The sequence below is a fragment of the Tribolium castaneum genome, chromosome 1 (assembly GCF_031307605.1).
Source record: "Tribolium castaneum strain GA2 chromosome 1, icTriCast1.1, whole genome shotgun sequence".
In the NCBI taxonomy this organism is placed as follows: domain Eukaryota; kingdom Metazoa; phylum Arthropoda; class Insecta; order Coleoptera; family Tenebrionidae; genus Tribolium; species Tribolium castaneum.
Window position 1 is genome coordinate 29,117,696 of NC_087394.1, and position 25,310 is coordinate 29,143,005.

General features: G+C 33.7%; 1 protein-coding gene across 6 annotated transcripts in view; it reads left to right on the forward strand.

Annotated features, from left to right (window-relative positions):
• LOC655107 (uncharacterized protein) overlaps positions 1–25,310 on the forward strand; it is a 118,945-nt gene that overhangs the window by 87,285 nt on the left and 6,350 nt on the right. For 3 of the 6 annotated variants that reach the window (XM_064356040.1, XM_064356043.1, XM_064356044.1), the window contains 12 exons: positions 1,245–1,496; positions 1,595–1,615; positions 2,065–2,240; positions 4,834–4,887; positions 5,951–6,115; positions 6,177–6,323; positions 9,484–9,687; positions 11,785–11,988; positions 12,169–12,273; positions 18,265–18,708; positions 22,301–22,498; positions 24,692–25,082. In XM_064356040.1, coding sequence (XP_064212110.1) covers positions 1,245–1,496; positions 1,595–1,615; positions 2,065–2,240; positions 4,834–4,887; positions 5,951–6,115; positions 6,177–6,323; positions 9,484–9,687; positions 11,785–11,988; positions 12,169–12,273; positions 18,265–18,708; positions 22,301–22,498; positions 24,692–25,082 — 2,361 coding nt within the window. Of the gene's footprint in view, positions 1–1,244; positions 1,497–1,594; positions 1,616–2,064; positions 2,241–4,833; positions 4,888–5,950; positions 6,116–6,176; positions 6,324–9,483; positions 9,688–11,784; positions 11,989–12,168; positions 12,274–15,831; positions 16,090–18,264; positions 18,709–22,300; positions 22,499–24,691; positions 25,083–25,310 lie in introns of those variants that run through there. The other 3 variants (XM_064356050.1, XM_015978088.2, XM_015978091.2) reach the window with 3 other exon arrangements.

Genomic DNA, 25,310 nt, shown 5'->3' on the forward strand with positions numbered 1-25,310 from the left:
ATATTTTAATTGACGATAATTTAAATTACGCTTATTGTTATTTATTGTATTGTTTTTCGCTGCATTTGAGTGGTGGAATGATAAATAAAACCTTTCTCTTCTTTCTAATGTTTCAATTTTTAGTTTTCCTTCCACCACTCAATTGCCAGGGTTTTTAAATTTGGTAAGTTATTAAATTATTATATTTGTTACTTACATTACTGTTGTAGACATGTTTCAATCTAAAGAAAATGGAAATTATACTCTTGATACGTCATTAAATGGATATCTTAATATAGACTCTCTTTTTATTTAAAACCTTTTTTATATACCAGTATTAAGTCTAAGAAACTAACAAGTTCTAACACCTTAATACAATTTTACTTTTCTAAAGTGCGTACACCTTTGACAGTTTTTTTAGTGGTGCACAAAATGCAGCTTAGCAATGCTCCATCAATTGTTTCAAAAGGTGACTGCTCAATTACTTTCAAAATTTGTATCAAATTAAATTTTTTTTGGATCAGCCGATTTGGTTAATTTTTTGTATGCCCATCTATTTTTCGGAGTTTAATGATCCAATGGTATTTTGGCTTAATTTTAAATAAGAGATACGTGTTTTAATATTATATTTTTCAATTTGAGGTATTTTTTTGCTTCTAACTGAAAGACCACCTCTTAAAATATGTGCATTCTAAATTTAAAACTGTGATATTGCTAAGCTTGTAAATTTTAGGTGAGACACTCTGTATATTAACTAAATATGAAATGATTTATGTATTTAAAAAATAAATAAATAAAGAAAATAAGACACAAATATTTTTTGAATTTAGTAGTTCAGTAAAAAAGCTTCATAAAGTCAAAACAGAACTTGTTTTCGTGCTAAAGTTTCGTCCCAGGAGCGCGTGTGAACTGGTTTCAAGTCCGCTGATGAATTGAGCGAATTTATTTATAAGTTCACGTCGCGATTCCCTCAAGAAAATTATCGATGGAATCTCCTTAAAGGCAGATGATTGGATCTTCGGAATATCTTTGATTAAGAGCTAGTTGGCAATAAAGCGTCAGAAAGCCACCGGAGACACCCGCCCTAACATCCTGTCCTATTGAAGTTTGCCCAGTATTGCCATGGACACTGATAAATTCAATATAAGTTTGCTGGTGACATATCTTGAAACTTTAGTTCGGCCAGCAGTATAATAAACTCGTGATGCAAACTTTGGCGAAAAGGACTTTCTCTAACAATCAATTAATTCTGGGAATCTTTTCAGTGTGTCGTCAGATGGAATTCGGCGTCCAGGCCATCTTCGGGCCCTCGGATCCAATATTAGGAGCACATATTCAAAGTATTTGCGAAGCTCTAGACGTGCCCCATCTCGAGGCTCGAATAGACTTCGAGCCCCTGTCCAAGGACTTGTCAATCAATTTACACCCGAGTCAAGAGCACATGAACAAGGCATTCAAAGACCTGATGACCTTCCTCAACTGGACCAAAGTCGCCATTATATACGAGGAAGACTACGGTCAGTAAATTTCCCCATTCGCACAGTTAATACTCGCAAATAAATTGAGCCGATCGGAAATCCCGAAATTGAGTTAGAAAATCTTATTTTTTTCTTAGTTCCACTTGTTGGGGGAAAAGGTCAGCAGCTGTTCAACTTTTAAGCTTTATATTAGTAAAGCGCATTAGATTTTAGAGCTTAAAGCTTCGCGCAGTCTTCCAACTTGCATGATCTTGACAGAACCGAATATTCAACTCGTTTTATTCCCGAGAATCTAATCCAGTTTTTCGTGACACTGCAACACGTTTTTTGTTGCTGGGGTTGCGGATTAATTTTCTTATAGTAAGAGGATCACAAGCACGCAATATTTTATTCTGTACGAACCCTCCCAGCATGTTATTTTTGATATTCTATTCTTTGCCGTTCTTTGTATGATTAAATCTTTTTTTGATGGCGAACAACCCTCTCTGAGCCAACATCTTGTAAATAAACAGCTGCTCATTACATTTTTAATCACGAATGCATGAGTTTTTCTCTGTTCGTAGTTTGGTCTAGTTTCTCGTTTTCATTGTGGCGAGTCTGTTTCCAGGCCTTTTCAAGCTGCAAGAATTGGTCAAGGCGCCGGCTGCTGCAAGGACTGAAATGTATATCCGCCAGGCCGGCCCCACTTCATATCGACAAGTGCTGAAAGAAGTGAGACAAAAAGAAATATACAAGCTCATCGTCGACACGAATCCCAGAAACATCCAAAAATTTTTTAGAGCGGTACGTCGGCTGTAAATTTTTATTAATGTTTTTGACTGGATTAGGAATGAGACGGTCGTAAATCTCCAGATATCTTGTTTGGGTTGTGATCTCGGAACACCAAATTTTTCAACGATGAATTGCTTGTCACTTGCGTAATTATTAATCAAAAATTTATATGAAAAGTTGTTTTGACGGCTCGGGGATAATATTGCGAAACTTTTCGTATCGATCATCTTCGAGATCCCTTATAATTTTTATCGCAAACTTTAATTATTAATTATTTTTCTAGACAAATTCGGAGCACGTCTAACTAACTTTCCGTCAACTTTAATAATTTTGAGCCATTTTTGGACTAAAACTTTCCGCGACATTAACCCTTTGGAAACGCAATTACATATTTCCATAGAAAATTTTTCGAACATGTACCCTAGTAGCACAGTTATCTGGTGAAAAATTAGAGTATTAAATTGAAAAAAAGTGGAAAAAAATGTTTTCTCGAGCTAATTCGCCGACTTTTGAACTGAAAGTATTTGCGTTTTAGGTGAATTATTGCAATTATATAGTTTGTAATGTTGATTTATTTAAAAAGTTTGTGTTAAAATATCTGCAAAAGACGGTCAGTACCTAGGGCCTGGTGGCTCAGTGGTATAAGCGCCACTTACGACGGGGGAGGTCGGGTGTTCGAACCCGGATCAGAGTGACAATTTTTCTATGAAAAAAAGTGTAGAAAAGGTAAGTAAAACAAAACGTGAGCAAAAATAAGAGATTGAGAGAACACATAGACGTATAAACATAAAGCGAAGCAAAAAACTGGCAGAAATAAGAAAATAATGCGGCAAAAGGTAAAAGTACGTAAAGGCGCCAAATTGTAAACGTAAAAGCACATCCTAATTAAGAGAAAATACCTTTTGTTTTGAGAGAAAGAGAAAAGAACGTAAAGGTGAAACATAACTTCAAACTCGTCGAATCTTTAGATGATTTACTTCTTAAATTATAAAAAAAATTAAACGAAAATATTTAATTTATATCTAAAAATTTTGTTTAATAATGTCCAGAAAAACATTGTTAATAAAAATCATGGCCACTACGAATCCAGTAGGATTTGCGCACGTCCACTGTTTTTGACTAGAAAATACACAACTTTGGTGATTTTTGGAAAAATTATGTCCATTTTCGGTCAAAAACGTGCTGAAAGTCACAAGAAAGATAAAAACAATTTTAAAATTGTAGAATCAACTTATACGCTCGTTATCTTTTGATGAAATCTTGTGAAAAATTAGAGAATTAAATTTAAAAAACTAGAAGAAAATGTTTTCTCGAGCTAATTCGCCGACTTTTGAACTGAATGTATTTGCGTTTTAGGTGAATTATTGCAATTATATAGTTTGTAATGTTGAATTATTTAGAAAGTTTGTGTTAAAATATCTGCAAAAGACGGTCAGTACCTGGAGATGTGTGGTCACTATGTTTAATGTGACAAACCAAGTATTTTACTATCCACATTACCTATGAAGTGTAATCTTGGTTGCTTAAAAAATTTTCAGGCTCATTATTACTCATGGACCATTCTGTATAACGTTAGATAACAATACACAAATATAACTATTGGTTATGTTAGACTCAGCTTATATAACGGTTATCTAACCGTGGTTATTATAACCATGTTTAGCGACACATTTGAGAGCTGGCGGTTATATTGGAAGGTTACATCTCGGTTAAATAAGTGTGCTACTAGGGTAGTTTTAGTTTGGCAGAATTCGCTTCCAAGAAAACGTCGCCAAGTAACACAAGTGGCAAAATTCGCTTATACAATTTTGATAAACGCTATTGTATGCATAGAAATTCAAATAAGCTCAAGCTGAAGGCTGCAGTTACCTAAGATTAGAGAACTTGCTCTAAAGCACTATTAGTGCAGTTTATATCATTTAATTTTCAAACCAAATTAGGGCTGCGTGTTTCGGCGCTTTTGCGCCTTTTGTCCATACATTAATTCTTCTCAGTTTAGTAATGATTCCCAAATTGCTTTTATTCAGGTCCGAATTCTCTCGAAATCCAATGAGAAAAATATTTCGCTAATCCCTATTGAACCGAGGCTTCGGAATTCACGAAAATATTTGTAATGTAGGTCAAACGTGTTTTTCATTAGGAAAATATTGTATTGTGTCGTTCTTAGGCGCACACATCCGGAATTATTAATTCAGTTGAAGTATTTGGGCGAGCGTCCGGCCATAAATTTCTTTTTATTCCAATATTTAGAAAAGAGATTTTTCCCTTTTGCGTTCTATTCGGATAAATACAGCACAGTTAAATTGGGAACCCCACATGTTGTTAGCGCTGATCCCGCACCCTACAAAGACCGCCAATTTGATGGCAGCTTCAGGTTTACTGAAATCCAGAGCACGCTTTGATCTGCTGGTGACGGCGAATCGAAGTTAAACCTGCTAAGGCGCTTTGTTGTGTCAACGAATACAAAACGTTGTTTCTAACTTAGTTTGTTTGGGGAACTATGCTTTGTTTCCTACACTGGTATTTAGGGCTATCTATTCAATTCGATTAGCCACTGAAATTGATACAAAACTGACCAAAAATTAACCAGATGTTGTGCTTGCAGATTTTGCAACTACAGATGAACGACTATCGCTACCACTACATGTTCACCACCTTTGTAAGTATTCTCCAGTAACTTAGACTTAAAATCAATCCTATTAAGAGTTACAATAACTTGAGAGTTATTTTTGTCACAGATCTTTTCAGCCGCCATCCGTCTGCGGCCCATTTCAGCAAGAATAAATCCTCTGTAATTAAATTATTCGAACGAAATGATACCTAAGCAAGATTTACGAGCAGCGAAGCGTTTGACATGTGCCACTGAAATAAAATAAACGTTGTTGGGCACGTGGCCAAACTAATTTGCATACGCCAAATGCGTACACGTAATCTTTCACGCGGCCCTGCATGTGATGCCGCCTAATTTGGTGTTACAATAATTGTCGCAAAATTTATGAAAATTTTATATTCAAATTCATTTTATCTTAATTGGGACCGAGCCGGAAATCTGTGACTCTTTCCACTAAGCCGCGCTTTTATCTGGCTTAATTTTCATAACGAATTTGTAAATGACTGCAATTAAAATAGTTATTTTGTTGTAAAATCGCCGGCTTTAGGAGAATCTCAAATTCAAATTATTTTGTAATTTCCGGGGAAATAACTGAATAAATTTTTGGCTTCGTATGTCAAGATTTCTTTTTAATAAAGTTGATGAATAAAACATGACCCGGGGGATGTTAAGACAGGCATTTAAAATATTGTACCGGTCTTACACATCTTATCGAATAATGATGCCAGTCGTAAAAATTGGTTTTTTATCGATTTTGTAATTATTTGTATTTAATTCTGGCCATGTCAGTCACAACTTTTATTCCAGTTAATGGAAAGTAATGTAATCTGGAATGGAAAACATTTGATCAGATGTACTGGTGCTTATGCAAGAATCTGTAAACAACTTAGAAATCCATTTGCATTGCATTGAAGCTGATTAAATTTTAATTAAGTTTGGAAACAGTACCCGTTACATTTTGCAATTTTCCTGTACTTTAGTTCCTTTGTGTACGTAGCAGACACTTTGTTCCTCAAATTTTAAGTTTTCTTGTGGATGCTAAAAAATGTTTATGGTTAGATGGAGCCATTGTTTCAATATTGAACTTCGCCATTTTCCATTTTGATCGCAGGATTTAGAGACATTCGATCTGGAAGATTTCAAATACAATTCTGTAAATATTACGGCATTCAGAATTGTTGATGTGGATGATCCCCAAGTAAAAGAATCCCTTGAAGTTATGGAAAAATTCCAACCGATTGGCCATGCAATCCTTAATAAAAGCGGGATTATTCAGGTAATGATTCCCTCTTTCTAAGACTCGTCCAATATTTATATTAAAAAGAGATACGTTTCAGGCGGAGCCTGCGCTAATGTTTGACTCAGTGTATGTTTTTGCTAAAGGGCTGGCTGCCATGGGTTCTATAAAGCCAATGAACTTATCTTGCGACGTCGAGAAGCCCTGGGATGATGGATCGTCCCTGTACAATTATTTGGGCGACGTGGTAAGTCGATATATATTTTTAAAGCCGTCGCTCGCCGACGAGATATTCCGACAGATAAAAAATAGAAAACGAGCCGGAAAAATAATCCAATTGGAAGTAACGACCAAATAAATTATGACGGAATTAAATTTACAAGTTTGTAGTGATTCCCGGTGTGATATGCCACATTCTCGCCCACAAAACACGACACTGCGAAAATTTAAGTCGCATGTGTCGCTATGAAAAAGTTCACACGTGTGCAAAATAAATGGGACAAAAGCACCAAATGGAAATACTCTCTCGTTTTGTTATGTAAATAAGCGAAAATATTATAGTTTAAGCCCGTCTCCGTCAGGCTTACGTAAATTAACAGCATTTAAGTGGGTTGTGTCATGTTTTGTCCGAGTATCATCCCAATTTCCTCACCACTCTGAATCTTCCACGCTTACATTATTAAACTACGAAATATTTATAAAACAATGTAAAAATTTGATTCATCCAACAAGCAAATAATGTACCGCATATTGGACGCTTGCCCGGCGCATCCACCATTTTTGTCCTTTTCAAAAATTTAAAAGTTATTATTTTTAAAAATATTTGGACTGTTTTTATGTCACTAAATAAAAACTTTAATTTTTTATTGATTCGTGTTAACACTTCCAATAATTTTCTTTATGTACACACACCAGAAAAGTTCATGGATATTAGTAATTTTGCTGAATATTGATGTAATAAATAAAAGTTTTAACATTTTTTTGAAGCAAAATGTTAATTATTTTTACGCTAAAATTTCAAAAATTCAATAAAAAGGACTTTAGTGTGCCATTGTTACAATTAAAAGAATAAAAAATAAATAAAAACTGTTGTTTCTAACTTGATCTTGTGTGACGTTAACCAAAAATAAAATAATATTTTTTGGTAACTAATGCCAAATGTGACCTCCCCTACTGGTTACCACAGTTTAACATCGCCGTGGCATAGTTGTTGATCTTTTTTTGAAAGATTTCTTTCCACACTGCACTTAAGACTACGAATAACTCTTGATGAATTTTTTGCGGTACATTTGTCTAAAGAACTTTCCTTTGGAAAGTATCCACGTTATATAACCACAATACACAAATCTAACCATTGGTTATGATAGCTTATGTAACGGTTATCTAACCGTGGTTATGTTTAGCATTTATAACAATGGTTATATTACGGTTAGGTAACCGTTATGTTTTTAAACAATATGGCCCAAGCTAAATTCAAGGTATATATCAATTATCTAACTATGGTTATGTCTAGCATATAGAGCAAAGGTTAGGTGACGGTTACATAACTGTTATGTAAGTGATACAATATAGCGTATTATAGATTCAGTTTATGTATTGGTGATCTAAGCATGATTATGTTACAGTTATATTTAATATTCACCGGCACTTTATAATTATAACTAAAAAGCAAAATTAGTGATCTAAGAAGTTTTTGGTTATATGTTTGAAAATTATCTAGTTTGTTAGTGATAAAGTGCATTCAACAGTAATTTTTGCTTTTTCTTTAATTCTACGTGTTGGAACCACGTGAATAGTTATCTATATTTATTGTTTATCATGTAAGTAGAGCATAATTTTAATTTATACGGAATTGAAAACTGAAAAAGTTTGCCTAAATGTATTTTAGTTTTGACCACAAAGATAATGAATTTTCGAACGAATAAAAAATTAGGATTTTCAAAAAATTAACCATATTCTTCACACTGACTGTTTTAAATTTTGGTTTTTTATTTTTTTTACTATTATACAAGAAATTTATCGTGGCAGGAACAAAAAAATAATTATTTTTTTTGTTTTAACTACACAATGGATGTATTGATAATGTTCTATGTAAATCGTTATGTAAACAATAAAAAAGCATTAGTTGCAATTAAAATTAAAGATATTTTAAAATAAACAATTTTTTAATTTATTTCTGCGCAGTTTTTTTTGTTGCCCGGCGCATCCACCATTTTTTCAAACACCGAAGTCATGACGTGGTGAAGTATAATTTCACAAAATTTGTGTATGACGGTTATATAAGTGCTATGTATGTGACGTAATATAGCGTTTGCTAGATTCAGTTTATATATCGGTGATCTAAGCATGGTTGTTACAGTTATATTTAATATTTGCGGGCATTTTATAATAATTTCAAAGCAAAATAATTAATATAGTTGAAAATTATTTAGTTTCTTGGTGGTAAAGTGCATTCAACAGTGATTTTTGCTTTTTTTTTACTTCTACGTGTTGAAACCACGTAAATAGTAATCCATATTTATTGTTTATCATGTAAGTAGAGTACAATTCTAATTTATACTTAATTGAAAACTAAAATGCTTGCCTAAATGTATTTTAGTTTTAACCACAAAAAAGTGAATTTGTCAAAACCTAAGCAAATTATTCCAAGAATAAATGTTTTTTCACTTTCTACCTACCGACTCATTAATCCTACAATGTTAAGCTGGGTTTGGAAAATTTGTCCAAAGCAAAGAAAACAATAAAGAAATCAGAGAACAATACGTTTTTGAAAATAATAATACTTTAGCTCCTGATAACTGCAATCTGTTTACAATTTGACTAACTCTTGTTCTTTGGAGGTAAAAGTTAACACAAAAACACTGACTGAAACGTCACACAAGATCAAGTTAGAAACAATAGTTTCTATTTTTATTTAATTTTTAATTGTAACAATAAAAAACAAAGTCATTTTTGTAGAATCCTTAAAATTTACGCTAAAAAATTACAATTTGTTTAAAAAAACGCCGAAAATTTCATATTATTACATCATTATTCAGAAAAATTACTAATATCCCTAGACTTTTCTGGTGTGAGTTTAGAAAATATTTCCGCATCATAGCGGGTAAAAAACTTATACTTTTCATTTGTTAAAGTGTAAATCAATGTGTCGTTAAATTTTCGTCCGAGTGTACTCGTTCCAATTTCCTCACCACTTTGAATCCTCCGCGCTTAAAATGCGGAGTGCACGCGAGAAAGTTTGAAATCCTTTTCCAGTTCTTTTCCCAACTACATCCGAACAAAACACATCAGAACAAAGTTTTTCCTTTTCTAAGTATGTGAGTTAACATAGCGGCGTCGCAATGTAAATATTTTAGTTGACACCCGATACGGCGTCGAAGAGAAAAACTTTGATGTCCTTATTCCAGGATGATCTCCGAGGTTTGACAGGGAACATAGAATTTAATGGTGGCAAGAGGTCAAACTTCAAACTGGACCTGCTCAAGCTGAAGAAAGAGGAGATCCGGAAAGTGGGCCAGTGGACGCCGTCGGGGGGCGTTAACATTACTGACCCCAACGCTTTCTACGAAAGTCACGCGCCGAACATAACCCTTGTCGTCATGACTAGGGAGGTAAGTCATTTAGTTAACCATCGCTCTTGCTGGAAATATCGCGCCAACTTACACGCTCCCTGAATCATTTTGATGCATGTTTTGCAACTCTTCCGAGCTCGTGCATTCGTTTTACCACTTTTTCCGAGCACTACAAAGCTGCTTTTCCTTTGAGAAGTCTTAGGGTTATAATTGAGTTCTTTACCGAGGCTGGGACTCGCACAACACCGGTCATTCGTGGGATTAAATGGAAAATGTGTGTTGTTCCTCTAATGCCACGAAAATAAAAAATAAAACGAGGATAAAACCTTAGCTTTGTAATAATGACTTATCTGATTACACCCATTAAGTGCCAAGCAACCATAAGAAGAATTAAACTACAGTTATTTTGTTCACACTAACACGAAATGTTCAACATGAAACCAAATGGCTTTTAAATTTATTATTTCATTAAGAACTGGCAAAACACCCATGTTGCGTAATTACACCGAGACAAGTGAAAAATACAAAGTGTTCATGAATACTCAGTACTAATTAAAATCGCCCGGGAAGAATTATTATTCATAAATCAAAAAAGCCAAAGTGTAAATCCAGCGATGACACCGGAATAATAATATACTCGCAGCATTTATTAGCTGTTATGGTAATTTGTTCATATTTTTCTGTAAAAGTACGTGACTGAAATGCACATTGGCCCATAAATCAAAACGTCAACACTTTGTAAACTGAGTGATTGTAAAAAAGTAACTATTGAGGAAGTAATTTATTCGCTTGAAAACGAGGGGAGCAATAGAATAATAAATCGGATTATTGCGAGAACATAATTATTACTGACGGGTTTACTTTCCGGAATAATACCGATTAATTGTTTTTGCAATTTTTCCAGATTTGGCTCAAAATCGTTTCTCACAATACTTGTCAACTAGTAAATTACAATTTACTCGCCTAATTATTAATAGTACCTAGGCTGCATTCACCATTTTCATTTATTCATAATAAATGAGAATCATTAAAAGCCACCACCAAAATGAATAATTGTTCTCAGATTATTAAAACTAATCTCAAAAATTAATATGTGTCTCTGATTAACATAATTTCAAAAAACATGTAATCAAAAAATTAAGCAAATAATAGCCGTGGTTTTTTTCAACAAATTATTTCGGAAAATTTACTCTAAAATATCTATTTATTGGTAAAAAAAATTACACCAAAAGCTTATTAGTTATTACGATGTGTGTTTTATTTTAATGTTAAATCAATATGTAGTAGCTTTCGTAATTTATTTTATCAGAATAGAACAATGTACTTTAAACCTGAGGATGTCCTAATAATTAAAAGGTTAAATAATTAAAATTTTATAGAAAAAAGACCAATTGTAATTTTTCCACTACATAGCTATCTCTCACAACAATGGATCAAATAAGTAAACAAATTGTTTATCAAAATATTCTGGACAAGTATTTATTCTAAAAAATAAAAATGTTCATGTAATGGATGAACTCAAGACGTTTGGAGCTCAAAATTTTTTTCGTAACTACACATGTTTCTCAACAATGTGCTACTGAGTTTATGAGCGCCTTGTATTAATTCCTCAAAATATTATAATAATTGTATTGTGTAATAATTATAAGTATTTACCTTATAGTTTAACGATAACAATGTGGAAATCAATGCAATTTTAAACACGATTTTTATTAATTGACAGAATATACGAGTATTTTCAGGTAATCATTTTGCAATGTGCTGGTGAACATAACTTTAATTAAATAAAATAATTTGGTGTTGTTTTAGTGATAGAGAAAAAATCAAAAAATTTGGTTGCAAAGATCAATAAATGGGTAATCGTTAAACAATAAATCCCCTCGTATGATATAAAATTCCCTGTCGGCAAACAACCACTCAACAACTTACATAATTTCGTATTCCGATATCCGAACAATGTTGCACCGATTAAATTTTTGAATTTATTTGGTCAGGAGTTTCGTCAGAAATTCCCGACATGTGTGGCTCCGATCGCTCAAAGATTTTTAATTTGCGATAGGTGGAATCGTTTTTGCGTCCATTTTCGTCCATAGTTCGCATTATATTTTATCTCACCGAATTATTCCGTCCTTGTAGGAGCGTCCGTACGTGATGGTGAAAGATGAAAAAAATTTAACCGGAAACGCCAGATACGAGGGCTTTTGCATCGACCTATTGAAATGGATCGCAGGTCAGGTCGGCTTCCAGTACACAATCCGTCTGGTCCCCGATCACATGTATGGAGTGTACGACCCCGATACCAAAGAATGGAACGGCATCGTGCGCGAGCTTATGGAAAAAGTGAGATCCAGAGACAAATAGCGCTTTTTCCTACTAATTTCCCCAGTCAGTGATTGCTAGCAAAGTGGATAACTTATTTAATATCTTGAACTCGATGTTTGATGACTGGGAAAATTTTTGGCGAAAAATTGGCGTGTTCTGAAGGTCTCGATGTACTCTAGCTGTTTCGTCGTTTTGCAGCGGGCGGACCTCGCTGTGGCTTCCATGACAATAAATTATGCACGGGAGAGCGTAATCGACTTTACTAAACCGTTTATGAACCTCGGCATAGGAATTCTATTCAAGGTAAGGTAGAGCGAATTCTGCGCGCGAGGGCCGAATAAATCAAGCGACTCTTCCACGTTCGATATCTACTTCTGACGTCGACCGTGCCTCAATGACATTTTCATTATTTTAACATTGATTAACTATTCATGCAAATTGCACGGACGTCAATCAGTCCTAGGATAATTTACCGATTCTGAACAAAGCAGTTAGCGTTATCGGAATTACATATTTATTTAACCGGACTATTGCCGTTATTAAATCACCAAAATTACACCGATCGGGCTGTGTTTGCTTTCGACGAAATTTACATCGGATTCGATGCCTCTAATACCGGATTTTTCGCAATCCTAAATCATGAACGCACACACTTTGCCAAAATTTGCCCCAATAAATATACCGAAAAATCTACATAAAAACATGTTACGTAATAAATAATAAAGGTTTACTTCACTTTGCAAAAATTTGATTCATTCGGAGAGCAAAAATGTATAGCATATTGGATACTTGCCCGGCACATCCACCATTTTTGCTTAAGAAGAAATACGTGGTCGTTATTTATAATACATTGTTTTCTTACTAAAAAATAGGTGTCAGCATCTAATTTTTAACCAAGCTATTAAATCTAAAGTTTTTTATGTAATTTGTGTAAATACCGAAAAATCTACACAAAACATGTTATGTAATAAATAATACAGTTTTACTTTATTTTGCAAAAATTTGATTCATCCGGAAGGCAAAAATGCACAGCATATTAGGTGCTTGTCCAGCGCATCCACCATTTTTGCTTAAGAAGAAATACGTGGTCATTATTTATAATAAATTGTTCTCCTACACAAAAGTAGGTGTCAGCATCTAATTTGTAACCAAACTTTAAAATCAAAGGTTTTTTTATGTAGTTTGTGTAATATATCGAAAAATCTACATAAAAACTTGCTACGTAATAAATAATATAGTGTTACTTCACTTTGCAAAAATTTTATTTATTCGTAGGGCAAATATGTACAGTACATTGAATGCTTGTCCGGCGCATCCAACATTTTTGCTTAGGAAGAAATCCGTAGTCATAATTTATAATAAATTCTTTTCCTACACAAAAGTAGGTGTGAGTATCTAATTTGTAACCAAACTTTTAAATCAAAGGTTTTTTTTTGTAATTTGTGTAATATATCGAACAATTTACATAAAAACTTGCTACGTAATAAATAATATAGTGTTACTTCACTTTGCAAAAATTTTATTTATTCGGAGGGCAAAAATGTACAGCATATTGGATGCTTGTCCGGCGCATCCACCATTTTTGCTTAAGAAGAAATACGTGGTGATAATGTATAATAAATTGTTCTCTTACACAAAAGTAGGCGTCAGCATCTAATTTCTAACCAAACTTTTAAATCAAAGATTTTTTTATGTAATTTGTGTAATATATTAAAAAATCTACATAAAAACTTGCTACGTAATAAATAATGTAGTGTTACTTCACTTTGCAAAAATTTTATTTATACGGAGAGCAAAAATGTACAGCATATTGGATGCTTGTCCGGCGCATCCACCATTTTTGCTTAAGAAGAAATACGTGGTCATAATTTATAATACATTGTTTTCTTACTAAAAAATAGGTGTCAGCATCTAATTTTTAATCAAACTTTTAAATCAAAGGTTTTTTTATGTAATTTGTGTAATATACCGAACAATCTACATAAAAACTTGCTACGTAATAAATAATATAGTTTTACTCCACTTTGCAAAAATTTGATTTATTCGGAGGACAAAAATGTACAGCATATTGGATGCTTGTCCGGCGCATCCACAATTTTTTATTAAGAAGAAATACGTGGCGATAATGTATAATAAATTGTTCTCCTACACAAAAGTAGGCGTCAGCATCTAATTTTTAACCAAACTTTTAAATCAAAGGTTTTTTTTATGCAATTTGTCTAATATATTGGTCAATCTACATAAAAACTTGCTACGTAATAAATAATATAGTTTTACTTCACTTTACAAAAATTTTATTTATTCGGAGAGCAAAAATCTACAGCATATTGAATGCTTATCCGGCGCATCCACCATTTTTGCTTAAGAAGAAATACATGGTGAGGTGATAATGTATAATAAATTCTTCTCCTACACAAAAATAGACGTCAGCATCTGATTTTTAACCACTTTTAGATCTAAAGTTTTTTTATATAATCTGTGTAATATACCGAACAATCTACATAAAAACATGTTACGTAATAGGTAATCAGTGTTTAGTTCACTTTGCAAAAATTTGATTCATTCGTTGGGCAAAAATGTACAGCACATTAGATGCTTGCCCGGCGCATCCACCATTTTTTGACTATGAAGATATACGAGGTCAAAATTTTTAATAAATTGTTCTCCTACACAAAAGTGGGTGTCAGCATCTAATTTTTAACCAAACTTTTAAATTTATTTTTTTAAAGTAATTTGTGTTGTTTTCGCAAATTCCAATTTTCTGCAACAGTCCTCAGTCTCACCGCTCTAAATACTTCCAGTTAACAAGATCCCAGTTTGTGCCAGTAATTTGAAAATGATTTTCATCAGTTTGGTAATACAGCAAGCGCCCTCGAGCGGCACTTTATTTTATTTTTCGCGCTGTGGCAAATTGAGGTCGGAGCTTCGTTCGCCGTATGCACAAGCCGATTTTTCTAAGAATTAAAAATCCTGACATATTTCAACCCTAACCTCGCCTCTTCTCGACTTTAATCATGAATTGCAGTCGGCAGCGTGGCTTACATTATTACAGTTAAACGTCCTGAAATTATAAAAATTCATGTGACACACGCCCTGAATACACAATATGCACAGCATGGTGCACGTTTATTATGCAATGTGACGACCGGATCTTCCATAACATTGTTCGCTGCATTTCGCGGAAGTATTTCCACCTTTCAGCCGGATTTGCGTGAAAAACGAGCACGAAAAATTACAAACACACAGGAAATTAAAACCCACGTGCGGAAAATATTCGCAACTAATTAAATCGGCCTCAAGTGCCGACTTTCATCTCCGCCACGAAACTCACAATTAAATTAATAAATTGGCCGATTTTGGGAGATTATTTAACGGCAGTAGTTTAAGCGATCATTAATTTAATTAGACGGCTTCTTGTTAGCGCTAATTTTGTATTCGCGCAAAATTATTGAGGTTATTTGGAATCTCCGAAGACGTTATGCCACAACCGTGCCTTCTTAATCCCAAAGTAGTTGTTAAATTTATTGCATGGTCCCAGCGACGGCGTAATTTATTTAAATTGGGAGCGGGCGAGGCACAACAGATTTTATTACGTTTACAATAAAATTTATTTCGCGAAATTTGAGAAATTGCGCGCCGTTTGTCTAAGGTAAGTAAGCGCCACAACTTTCAAGCGTTTCTGATTCGATCGACCCAATTAATTCAGTCTCTTGATGCTTGTCATGAGAGCCCCAATTCGTTCGTCATTAAAACGCATGGTCAAAATCCGCGCCGGGTCTACTTTAAAATTTAATCTACGTTTTTGGTCGGTTTGCACGGCCGGAAATTTTCTATAATTCAGTAGGACGTTAAAATTTTTAGGTTCCCACCAGCCAACCCACGCGCCTGTTCAGTTTTATGAACCCCTTAGCGGTGGAAATTTGGCTTTACGTTTTAGCGGCGTATATGCTGGTGTCATTTACATTGTTCGTAATGGCGAGATTTTCGCCGTACGAGTGGAACAACCCCCACCCCTGTCACCAGGAATCCGACATTGTCGAGAACCAATTCTCGGTTTCCAATAGTTTTTGGTTTATAACGGGAACATTTTTACGACAAGGATCCGGTTTAAATCCTAAGGTTTGAAACACACTTTATACATGAAAATTTGCTCGATGTTCTGTGAAATTTGAACTTGCTGCATCGAGGACTGTTTTATGGAAAAGAAACGCTTGGATTGCCATAAATATGTAATATACTTTTATCACAAGGAAACGGAGAATCACGTGTTTTATTGCTTGTCATCACATTACTACAAATGTGCGGCTTCGTCTAGTAAATAAAGAGATCCTGTCGCTGTGTCTTCTACAAATAAAAAACTTGTTCCGACGCCATTCTCGCAACGTAAGACTCATAAAGAAAATATATTCGCTGATGATGGCTTCCTCCAATTTTCGCTCCTGTTTGCCCTTTCAATTAAAGAGAAAAATAGCCCAACGCGTTTGGAAATCAGGCAATGTGTGCCTTTCTTTATTTATAAAGTAGTTTTACGACATTTCTCCAACGGTTGAATAAATTACATAAGCAGAAAAATTGCAGTATACAAAAGATTCCCGATTTTCATGCTCACAAACAACAATATATCCGAAGGAATAACGTCGAATTACCCCAAATTGATATCATTGAATGTGGATAATTCCAGAAATCGTTTCTTATCGTGGAAACATTGAATGCAACAATTGAAAAGATTTTCTAAAGTAAATTTATTTATTTATTCGCGTTCAATCGAAAAGATAATTCGTAAACAAACTAATCAAATTTTCCGATGACTCTGCTTTAATCTTATCTAATTCTAAATTAATTATAAATAACTAAATTAGCTAAGACAAACGTGAGACGAATAATCAATTACAATTAAGATTATTGATCGCTGAATATGTAACATATCCTTGAAAAGCGGAATACAGGGTACTAGGACCACTAGTAGCACAGTTCTACTGAGCTATCTTCCGGTTATATAACGGTTATCTGACCATGGTCATGTTTAGCGTATATAACCATGGTTATATTGCGGTTAGATAACCGTTGTTTCTTAAGCAATGTGGCCCAAGCTGTATTTATCTAACCATGGTTATCTCTAGCGTATACAGCTAAGGTTATGTGACGGTTATATAACTGCAATATATGTGATGATTCAGCGTCTTCGGTCTTAATATAAACAATTGTATGTTAGTTCTGGTCATCGAACATTTTCTTGCAGAAGTCGTGCCTAAAAATTTTTTTGAAATTTTTCAACAAGGAATCAACAAAACACTCAACAATATTTATTGTGCACTAGTAATGCCGTGCACTCCAAAAAGACTGGATAGAAGCACTAATTTATTTTTCCTAAATATTTAAAATTTTAATTTGTATTAAAATCTACTATGAGTTTTTTAAATAAATTTTAGACGAAAGTTATACGAAAAAATATAAGAATGGTTATATAAGCGCACGGTTAGATCACGAAACATAACCGAAATATAACCACGCGTAGATAAAGATTAGACAACGACACATATTCGCAATATAACTGAGTTATATCACCGCAACATAACCGCGCGTAGATAACGGTTAGATAAAGTGATTAATTAACAGTTAGCTTATAAAAGCGTCACATTTTGGAGCTGGCGGTTATATTAGAAGGTTACATCTCGGTTATATAAGTGTGCTACTAGGGCATTTTTCGTCAGGTAAAATGTTTACCAAAATTTCAACTGAATAATAACACAAAATAAAACGCATTATTTTCTCGATGTTTATTTTGAAGATACATATTTACCATAGCTATTCATTTAACACTGAATTATTTACACAATTTGAATTATCAAAAAATGTGTTTTATTAATGCCAGATTTATTCACAATTTACATTAAAATTTCATTTCCTGTATCTATTTTTATTTGAATTGGATTAGCGTTGTACGCGAGAGGAAATATGGATTATTTACAATTGCCAATTTATAAACCGTTTTATTTTAGAAATATTTGTATACGAATAACATAGACTAAAACTTTGCTCCACAAATCTGTATATCGGAACGAATATTAGGAGAAACATTTCGTAGCGCGCTTCATTCGAGAACTCAATAATCGAGTTTCGAAAACGACCTAACGAGTTGGAAAAATTTTACAGCTGAAGCAGCAAAAGTCTGTTTTTATCAAGCCAAAATGAGAGTTAGGCTTGACCTAGTTTTGAGATTGATAATGTGGGCCCATGCCCTTGATCTTGCGTTGAAACTATTTTTGCTTTTTCTTGTTATTTACACACGAGCAGTCGTCGAAAAGCGAGCCGAGTCGGCTGTTTTCCTTTCTCAACCCTTTGGCGATGAACATATGGCTCTACATGGCCGGGGCTTACGTCCTGGTATCGATAACAATTTGGATAGTGGCCCGGTTTTCGCCCCTTGAGTGGAAAGAGCCGGAGCTGTGCGACGACTGTCTCCTAAAAAAATATTCAATCTTGTTCGAGTTTGACGAACATTGCGAGCACGACGCATCATCAGGCATCGGCAGCGACGCCGCTGACGATTTAGCCTCGCTTCCTAACAACGACAACGATATTGACGAAGTAATCGAATCCATTAATGATCCGTGTCTAAGTCACGAACACGCCGACGGAAGAACATTAGAAATACTCGAGAACGGATTCACGATAGGCAACAGCTTCTGGTTTGCCATCGGCAGTTTGATGCAGCAAGGATCAGATCTCAACCCGAAGGTATAATATTTGTTTCCCGCATTAATCCCAACTCGACAACTTATAAGCTACGACTCCGAAGGGGTAACGCCTCGTCAAATTGTGTACACACCAACAACTGCCAATTCAATTCACAGGTTCATGAATACGGAGTGGCTCATTAAACACCACACATTCACACACTTATTTTTATTACAATAGCTATTTTGAGCTCACAACCATTAACGCATTTTCTAAACAAGTAAGCACCTTATAAAAAATACGGTTATTTGGTCAAAACATAAATAATCGAGACGTACAGAGTGTTTTTGAAATACCTATTTACGTTATTTCACAAGATGGTTAAAAAAACTTCTTTTAGTTTTCATTAATTCAATGATATAAAGACGAAATTTGAAAACTACAGCCACGATTATAAAAAATGTCACCCCTATAAACCCGGCGGGCTAGCAAGGGGCTGAACTCAAACCGCAGCAATAAATCTTTTGAGTCATAAACGTCAATCATCATTCCTTCCGAGTATTTTTACTTTAGTAGCATTAACGATATTTTATCGTATCAATTAATAAGTGCAATTAATTTACTCAAATTAATCAAAACTGTATTCTTCAAATTAAATTAGGAAGGTTTCACTTTTCTAATTGAGTAATAATAACTTAGTTTACAGAACCTTTAATTATCAAATTTTCAAATTTTAATTCGAGTCTAATTTGACTTTTGTCAACACAAATAAATGGTAGTAACTTATTTTAAATTAATTTAATGCTAAATTAAATTTTTATTAACCCCTTACTACCCAGGCCGGTTTATAGGGGTGACGTTCTTTATAATCGTAACTGTGCCTAGGTGGTTTAACTTTATTTTATGAGTAGAAAAATTAACTAAAAATAATTTATTTAATTTTTAGACTAAAGGAAATATTTTATTATGTAATATTTAAAGATTTAAAAAGGTTTGCAGCAAAAAATATTTTCTCTTATTTTGTAAAACCGTACAACGTAAAAAAATGCAAGGTTCGGTTACGCTTACAGGTTTAAAAAGAGTTTAGTTTTTGAACAACATTTACCTACTTAGGATGTTATGAATTGCACTTTTAGTATTTTTGAGCAAAGATTTTTTAAATACATAAATAAACAAAAAAAACTATCAAAGATTTATAGACTTTTAGCGTAACTAGAAATTTAAATTTAAGAAATTTATACAATGCGTTTGATTTTTAATAGAACATTTACACTACTGAACATAAATTTTGTTCTTTAAACAATTTGAGTAAAATTTCATACTTCTTGCCCTATATTTTACGAATGCGATGAAAAAATTGTAATATCACATTTTTTAATATATTTTTTTATTTTTTATGTTATCTCATGAAGTTACGATTTATTTATTTTCATATAACATCGGAAAATGGAAATAATTGCAAAAACATTTGTTCTGCTACATTTAATTTGTGTTCACTTGTAAAAAATTATTTTTGTAAGAAATAACTAAAATCTCTTTTAAACTAAAATTTCTTTTAACATTATTTCCAAATGTGATGTGATAAAAACAAACTGGAATCATATTTGAAACTAAAAAAGTTTATGGAAACACACAAAAGAAAAATTTCAAAATTGTTATGTAGTTTTATAGACACATAAATAACAGTCTGGCAAAAAACCGTTTACAAAAAATATGGTTTTTATATGTAACACTCTGTGGACCAAAGGAGGAAGGTAACGCAAAATTTTACTCAAAATCCAGTATTTTAAAACCTAAACTATTTCTAAAATCATCAACAGACAGACAATTTGCCTATACAGAATGTCCGTTTTTCGAACTCCACCATGGGAATCACGGTTATTATAACAAATACGAAGTCGGTTGTGCATTTTTATGTTGAATAATTATTTGCAAGAAAATTCGATGTGCCATTTTTAGTTTTTGAATTATTGAAAAAAAAACGGTAATTTGTAATTTTTGTTTTAATTTTTTCAAGCAAAAACTAAATGATCAGGTATTTTTAACTAAGACATTGTTCAGGCACTTTTTTACAAGGAATGTAAAAAAAACTGTGATCGCATTTTCCAAGGCGTTCTTGATGTCAAAATTACAACATTTAACTTTGGTTTTTCTTAAAGAAACCATATTATTTTTTGTATTTTTGAAAACTGTTTTTATTCCTGATTACAACAATGTATCTCATGATATGATCAAATTTTACATGCAGATCAAAATGTAGAAAAAAGCATTTTCGCGAAGAGTGCTTTGGAAAAACGTCAACAATTTTTGTTTTTAAACAAACTAGATTTTCAAAGTTTAATTAAATTTGGATCTGGTTAAGCTTACTTATTTAAAAACTAAACAGCATGATAAGCTAGAATTTTATTTTTCGCAAAACAAAACAAGAAAAAATTATAAACATTCTGCTCGCATATTTAATAAAATTGTCAAAATTTAGTTTGTAAAACAACATTTTTGACGTTTTTTCCAAAAATACTTTTTGCAAAAATGCCTTTTTCTTAGTCAGCATGTAAGATTCGATCATATCATGTGATACATATCATTGTAATCAGGGACAAAAAAGAACAAATGTCAAGTATGGCGTCCATAAGAAAAAACAAAATTGAGTGTTCTCTTAGAAAAATCAATGACAAATTTAGATTTCTTGTAAAATATGTACCTGAAGATTGTTCTGCTTAAAAACTTCTGTTTCTTTTAGTTTTCGCTTAAAAAATAAAAAAGGAAATTACAAAATTTTGATTTTTCTCAATAATTCAAAAACTAAAAATGACACATTAATTTGAGATAATTGTTCAGCATAAAAATGCGCAACTTTGCCCTAATTTATGCGGCCTCGTGTCTCTTACAACAACTGAGATCCCCATGGTGGAGCTTGAATAACAGACACCCTGTATATAAAAGGAATTTGAATTAAACCATTTTAATGTTTAAAAAGTATGTAAATTTATATTGTAAAATTTATGACGGTAGTTAAATAAACATTTATTTACTTTTAATAATACCGCCTGCCTTAAGAAGTATCAACTTTTTACTCTTTTAATGCGCGTAGGTAATTATTTTTCTTTCATGTTGATATAAACTTGTAGCAAGCAATATTTACTTGCAGTAATTGCCTGGAGAACTCTAAACAAGCTTAAATCAGCATCGGCCAAATCCCATTGCCATAAAAGTTCCCGAAGTGAAAAAATCCTTTTTTAGGTTTTCTGTTTCGATGTCGTGCCGAGCACTCCACCAGCTTAATTTAATCCCCTTAACTTAATAAATTTCTTGGCAAAACTATGCCATAACAAAATCGATTAGGTTTTGGGAAGCCAGTCATAAAACCGTGTGTACACAAAATCCGGGAGCCTTACCTCTTGTAGACCCTGGGATAATCTTGAAGAAACAAGTATTGTATTTTCGAGGCCGCTTACTCTCTGCACATGATTTAGTCTGTTAATTACAACTCGCTAAACTAATACTAAAACTAGAATGATTTAGCGACGCTTTAATTGCCTGGCTGTAGCAATATTTCGGAGACTGTTTATAATTCATCCTCTTATAGTCTAGCTGTGTTCCAGATAAGCAAACAACTACCCACAATATATCCTCGCAATAAAATCGGTTTTAGGCAACGTCTACGAGGATCGTAGGCGGAATCTGGTGGTTTTTTACTCTCATAATCATCTCTTCCTACACCGCAAATTTGGCCGCCTTCCTAACGGTGGAACGCATGATTACCCCCATTGAGAGTGCCCAAGACCTGGCCGATCAGACCGATATTGCTTATGGAACTCTCGAAGGCGGCAGCACTATGACGTTTTTTAGGGTGAGTTTTTGCACAACAAGGTAAGCCATCTTCACAGCGAACGCCTTTAACGACATTCAAACCGCGTACACCCTCTGTCATAAAATCTAATCGTAAATTTTATTGTTGAGGAGGAATCGGACATTAATTATTTATAATCAGACCAAAGCACTAAAGTGTATCTTCTTTGTGCAAAGTTTCGATTCGGTTTAGTATGGAAATAAGGGTTTTGTAGAGCTGAAAGAAATGTAATCAAGTATTGGTTGTGCGCAAAATATGAGACGTGAATAACAATTTCACAATGTAATTTGATGCATCAAAAATTCGACAGGATTTCCCGACTTTATTATCTCCACATTGCAGTAATTGCAAAAGAATTCCGAAAACAAAATAAATCAGTAACCGCCGATCTGTTATTAATTATGTTATCCATTGCTGACCAACAACACAAACAAAAATAATTAGAAGATTTACGGATTTTACAAAGTTGCTATCAAAATTTATTAATAACAAAAAACGCAATTAAAAATTATTGGTTTATGTGGCGATGGAGTTATTAAAAACATCAAAGAGAAGGTTTCTTAATATTTTGTCCGAAAAAAGGAAAGGCAATAAGTCAAAGTTTATTTAGTTCAAATGTGGTTACAGTCCTTCAAAAAAAGATTGAATGTGAAAAATCGTACAGTCAATAAATCTCATTTTTCAAAACGTTTCTCTCGTGTGCCCGCAATATGTTACAGCTTAGCCGCGTTATTAAAAGATGGAGTGAAATCGTTTGAAATAAAATTTATAAAACCATGCTAGGGTTTTGTTTTTAATTACATTTTACTCGCACTGAACTAACTGTACAGTGTGGAATTTTTAAAATAAAATTCATAACTTGGATAAAGGCAATTTTTGTAAAAATTCCAGAAACAGATCGCTTTTTGTTTTTTCATGCCCACTATTTGGAGGTTTTTGTTTATTTGCTGTCAAAACTGCACAGCCACCTCCTACTTTTTTTTAAACGTAACAGCATGTTGTAAGACACCTTATGTAAAAGAATAATACAACGCACTATTTGTTTTCTAAATATTGTCAATGCTCCAGTGATAAAAAAATTAAAGCAGTGTGGAATTATTGACTAAAATAAAATTTGTAACTTGGATATAAGCGATTTTCGTAAAAAAATTTGAAAGAGGCCGATTTTTAATTTTCTTTGCACATCATTTGGTGCTTGCGGTTTTTGTTTATCTGTTTTCAAAATACCCAGCCACCTCTAACTTTTTTTTTAATGTAACGGTATATCAAGTGTCACCTTATGTAAAAGAGCACTTTGCAAGGAATACAACGCACTCTTGGTTTTCTGAATATTTCCAAAGCTCACGCGATTAAAAAATGAAAACCAATTTTTATAAGTTGAAATTTGGTAAATCACACTAGAAATGTTGCAAAATGTTAGAATTTCATGCTACTATCGTTAGGTTATTTCCCAAGAAAGGAACGGAGCCCATTTTGAACAATTATTGCATTAAATAATGTTAAACTTATAAAATTGGTTTTAATTTTTTTATCACGTAGGCTTTGAAAAAATTTAAAAAACAAATAGTGCGTTGTAATGTTTGCGAAAAGGGCTTTCATACGAGGTGTCGCTTGACATACAATTAGATTTGAAAAAAAAGTTAGAGGTGGCTGTGCATTTCTTAAAATAGATAAACAAAAAACCATATGCACCAAATAGTAGGCAAAGAAAAAATAAAAATTGACTTGTTTCTGGAATTTTCACCAAAATTGGCTAAATCAACGTTATGAGTACAGTTAAAAATTCCACGATGTATTATAGATTTTTTGTTCCCAAGGCGTCACAAAGTTATCTGAAAAAATGAAGAGTTGTCTTAAGGGATATTAATTATAGTCTTGCGCGAAAAGAACAAATCTCCCCGGAATTATAAAAACGTTCCTTCACGCCTACGGCCTTCCAGCGATTGTGATCATTTTATTGTTTGAAGTTGAACAAAACTAGACCGGAATTCGCTTACAATAGTGTCTCTGCCGTGCTTGATAGAGATCTAATATGCTACACTAGAAGTCATTAAAGTGTGGTAAACACAGGCTTTAGCTGTGGGTGATAGTTGAAATAACAATCTACTTTGGCTGGTATCACCTGCTCTTGCTGTAACTAATCCAGTTACAGTGCCATTTCTGATAAGTTGGCTAAAAGCCCCGCTATTGCAGGATTCGAAGATAGGCATTTACCAAAAAATGTGGCGGTTTATGGAGAGCCGAAAGCCGTCGGTGTTCGTGAAAACGTACGAGGAAGGTGTGCAGCGCGTGCTGGAGGGGAATTACGCCTTCCTAATGGAATCAACTATGCTGGACTACGCCGTTCAAAGAGACTGCAATTTAACGCAAATTGGAGGCCTGCTGGACTCAAAAGGCTACGGGATAGCGACGCCGAAAGGCAGTCCGTGGAGAGACAAAATATCGCTTGCAATCCTCGAGCTTCAAGAGAAAGGAGTGATCCAAATACTCTACGACAAGTGGTGGAAAAATACTGGAGATGTTTGTAATCGAGACGATAAAAGTAAAGAATCCAAAGCCAACGCCTTGGGGGTCGAAAATATTGGTAAGTTTAAAAAAACATCGGATACGGCGGGCTTTGAGATGGTGATTTTTTGCGCGACCACTTCGGTTTATTGTGGGCGGGTTTTACGTCAATCGCGCCGGATTAACACATCGATTTGGCTAAAGCAATTATCGTAAATCCGGAAGAACACAAGAATAATCGCTGCCTTCGCGCAGACTTTCTCCAATTTCGTGCAAAAACGGCGCGAACAACGCGCATTGTTAACTC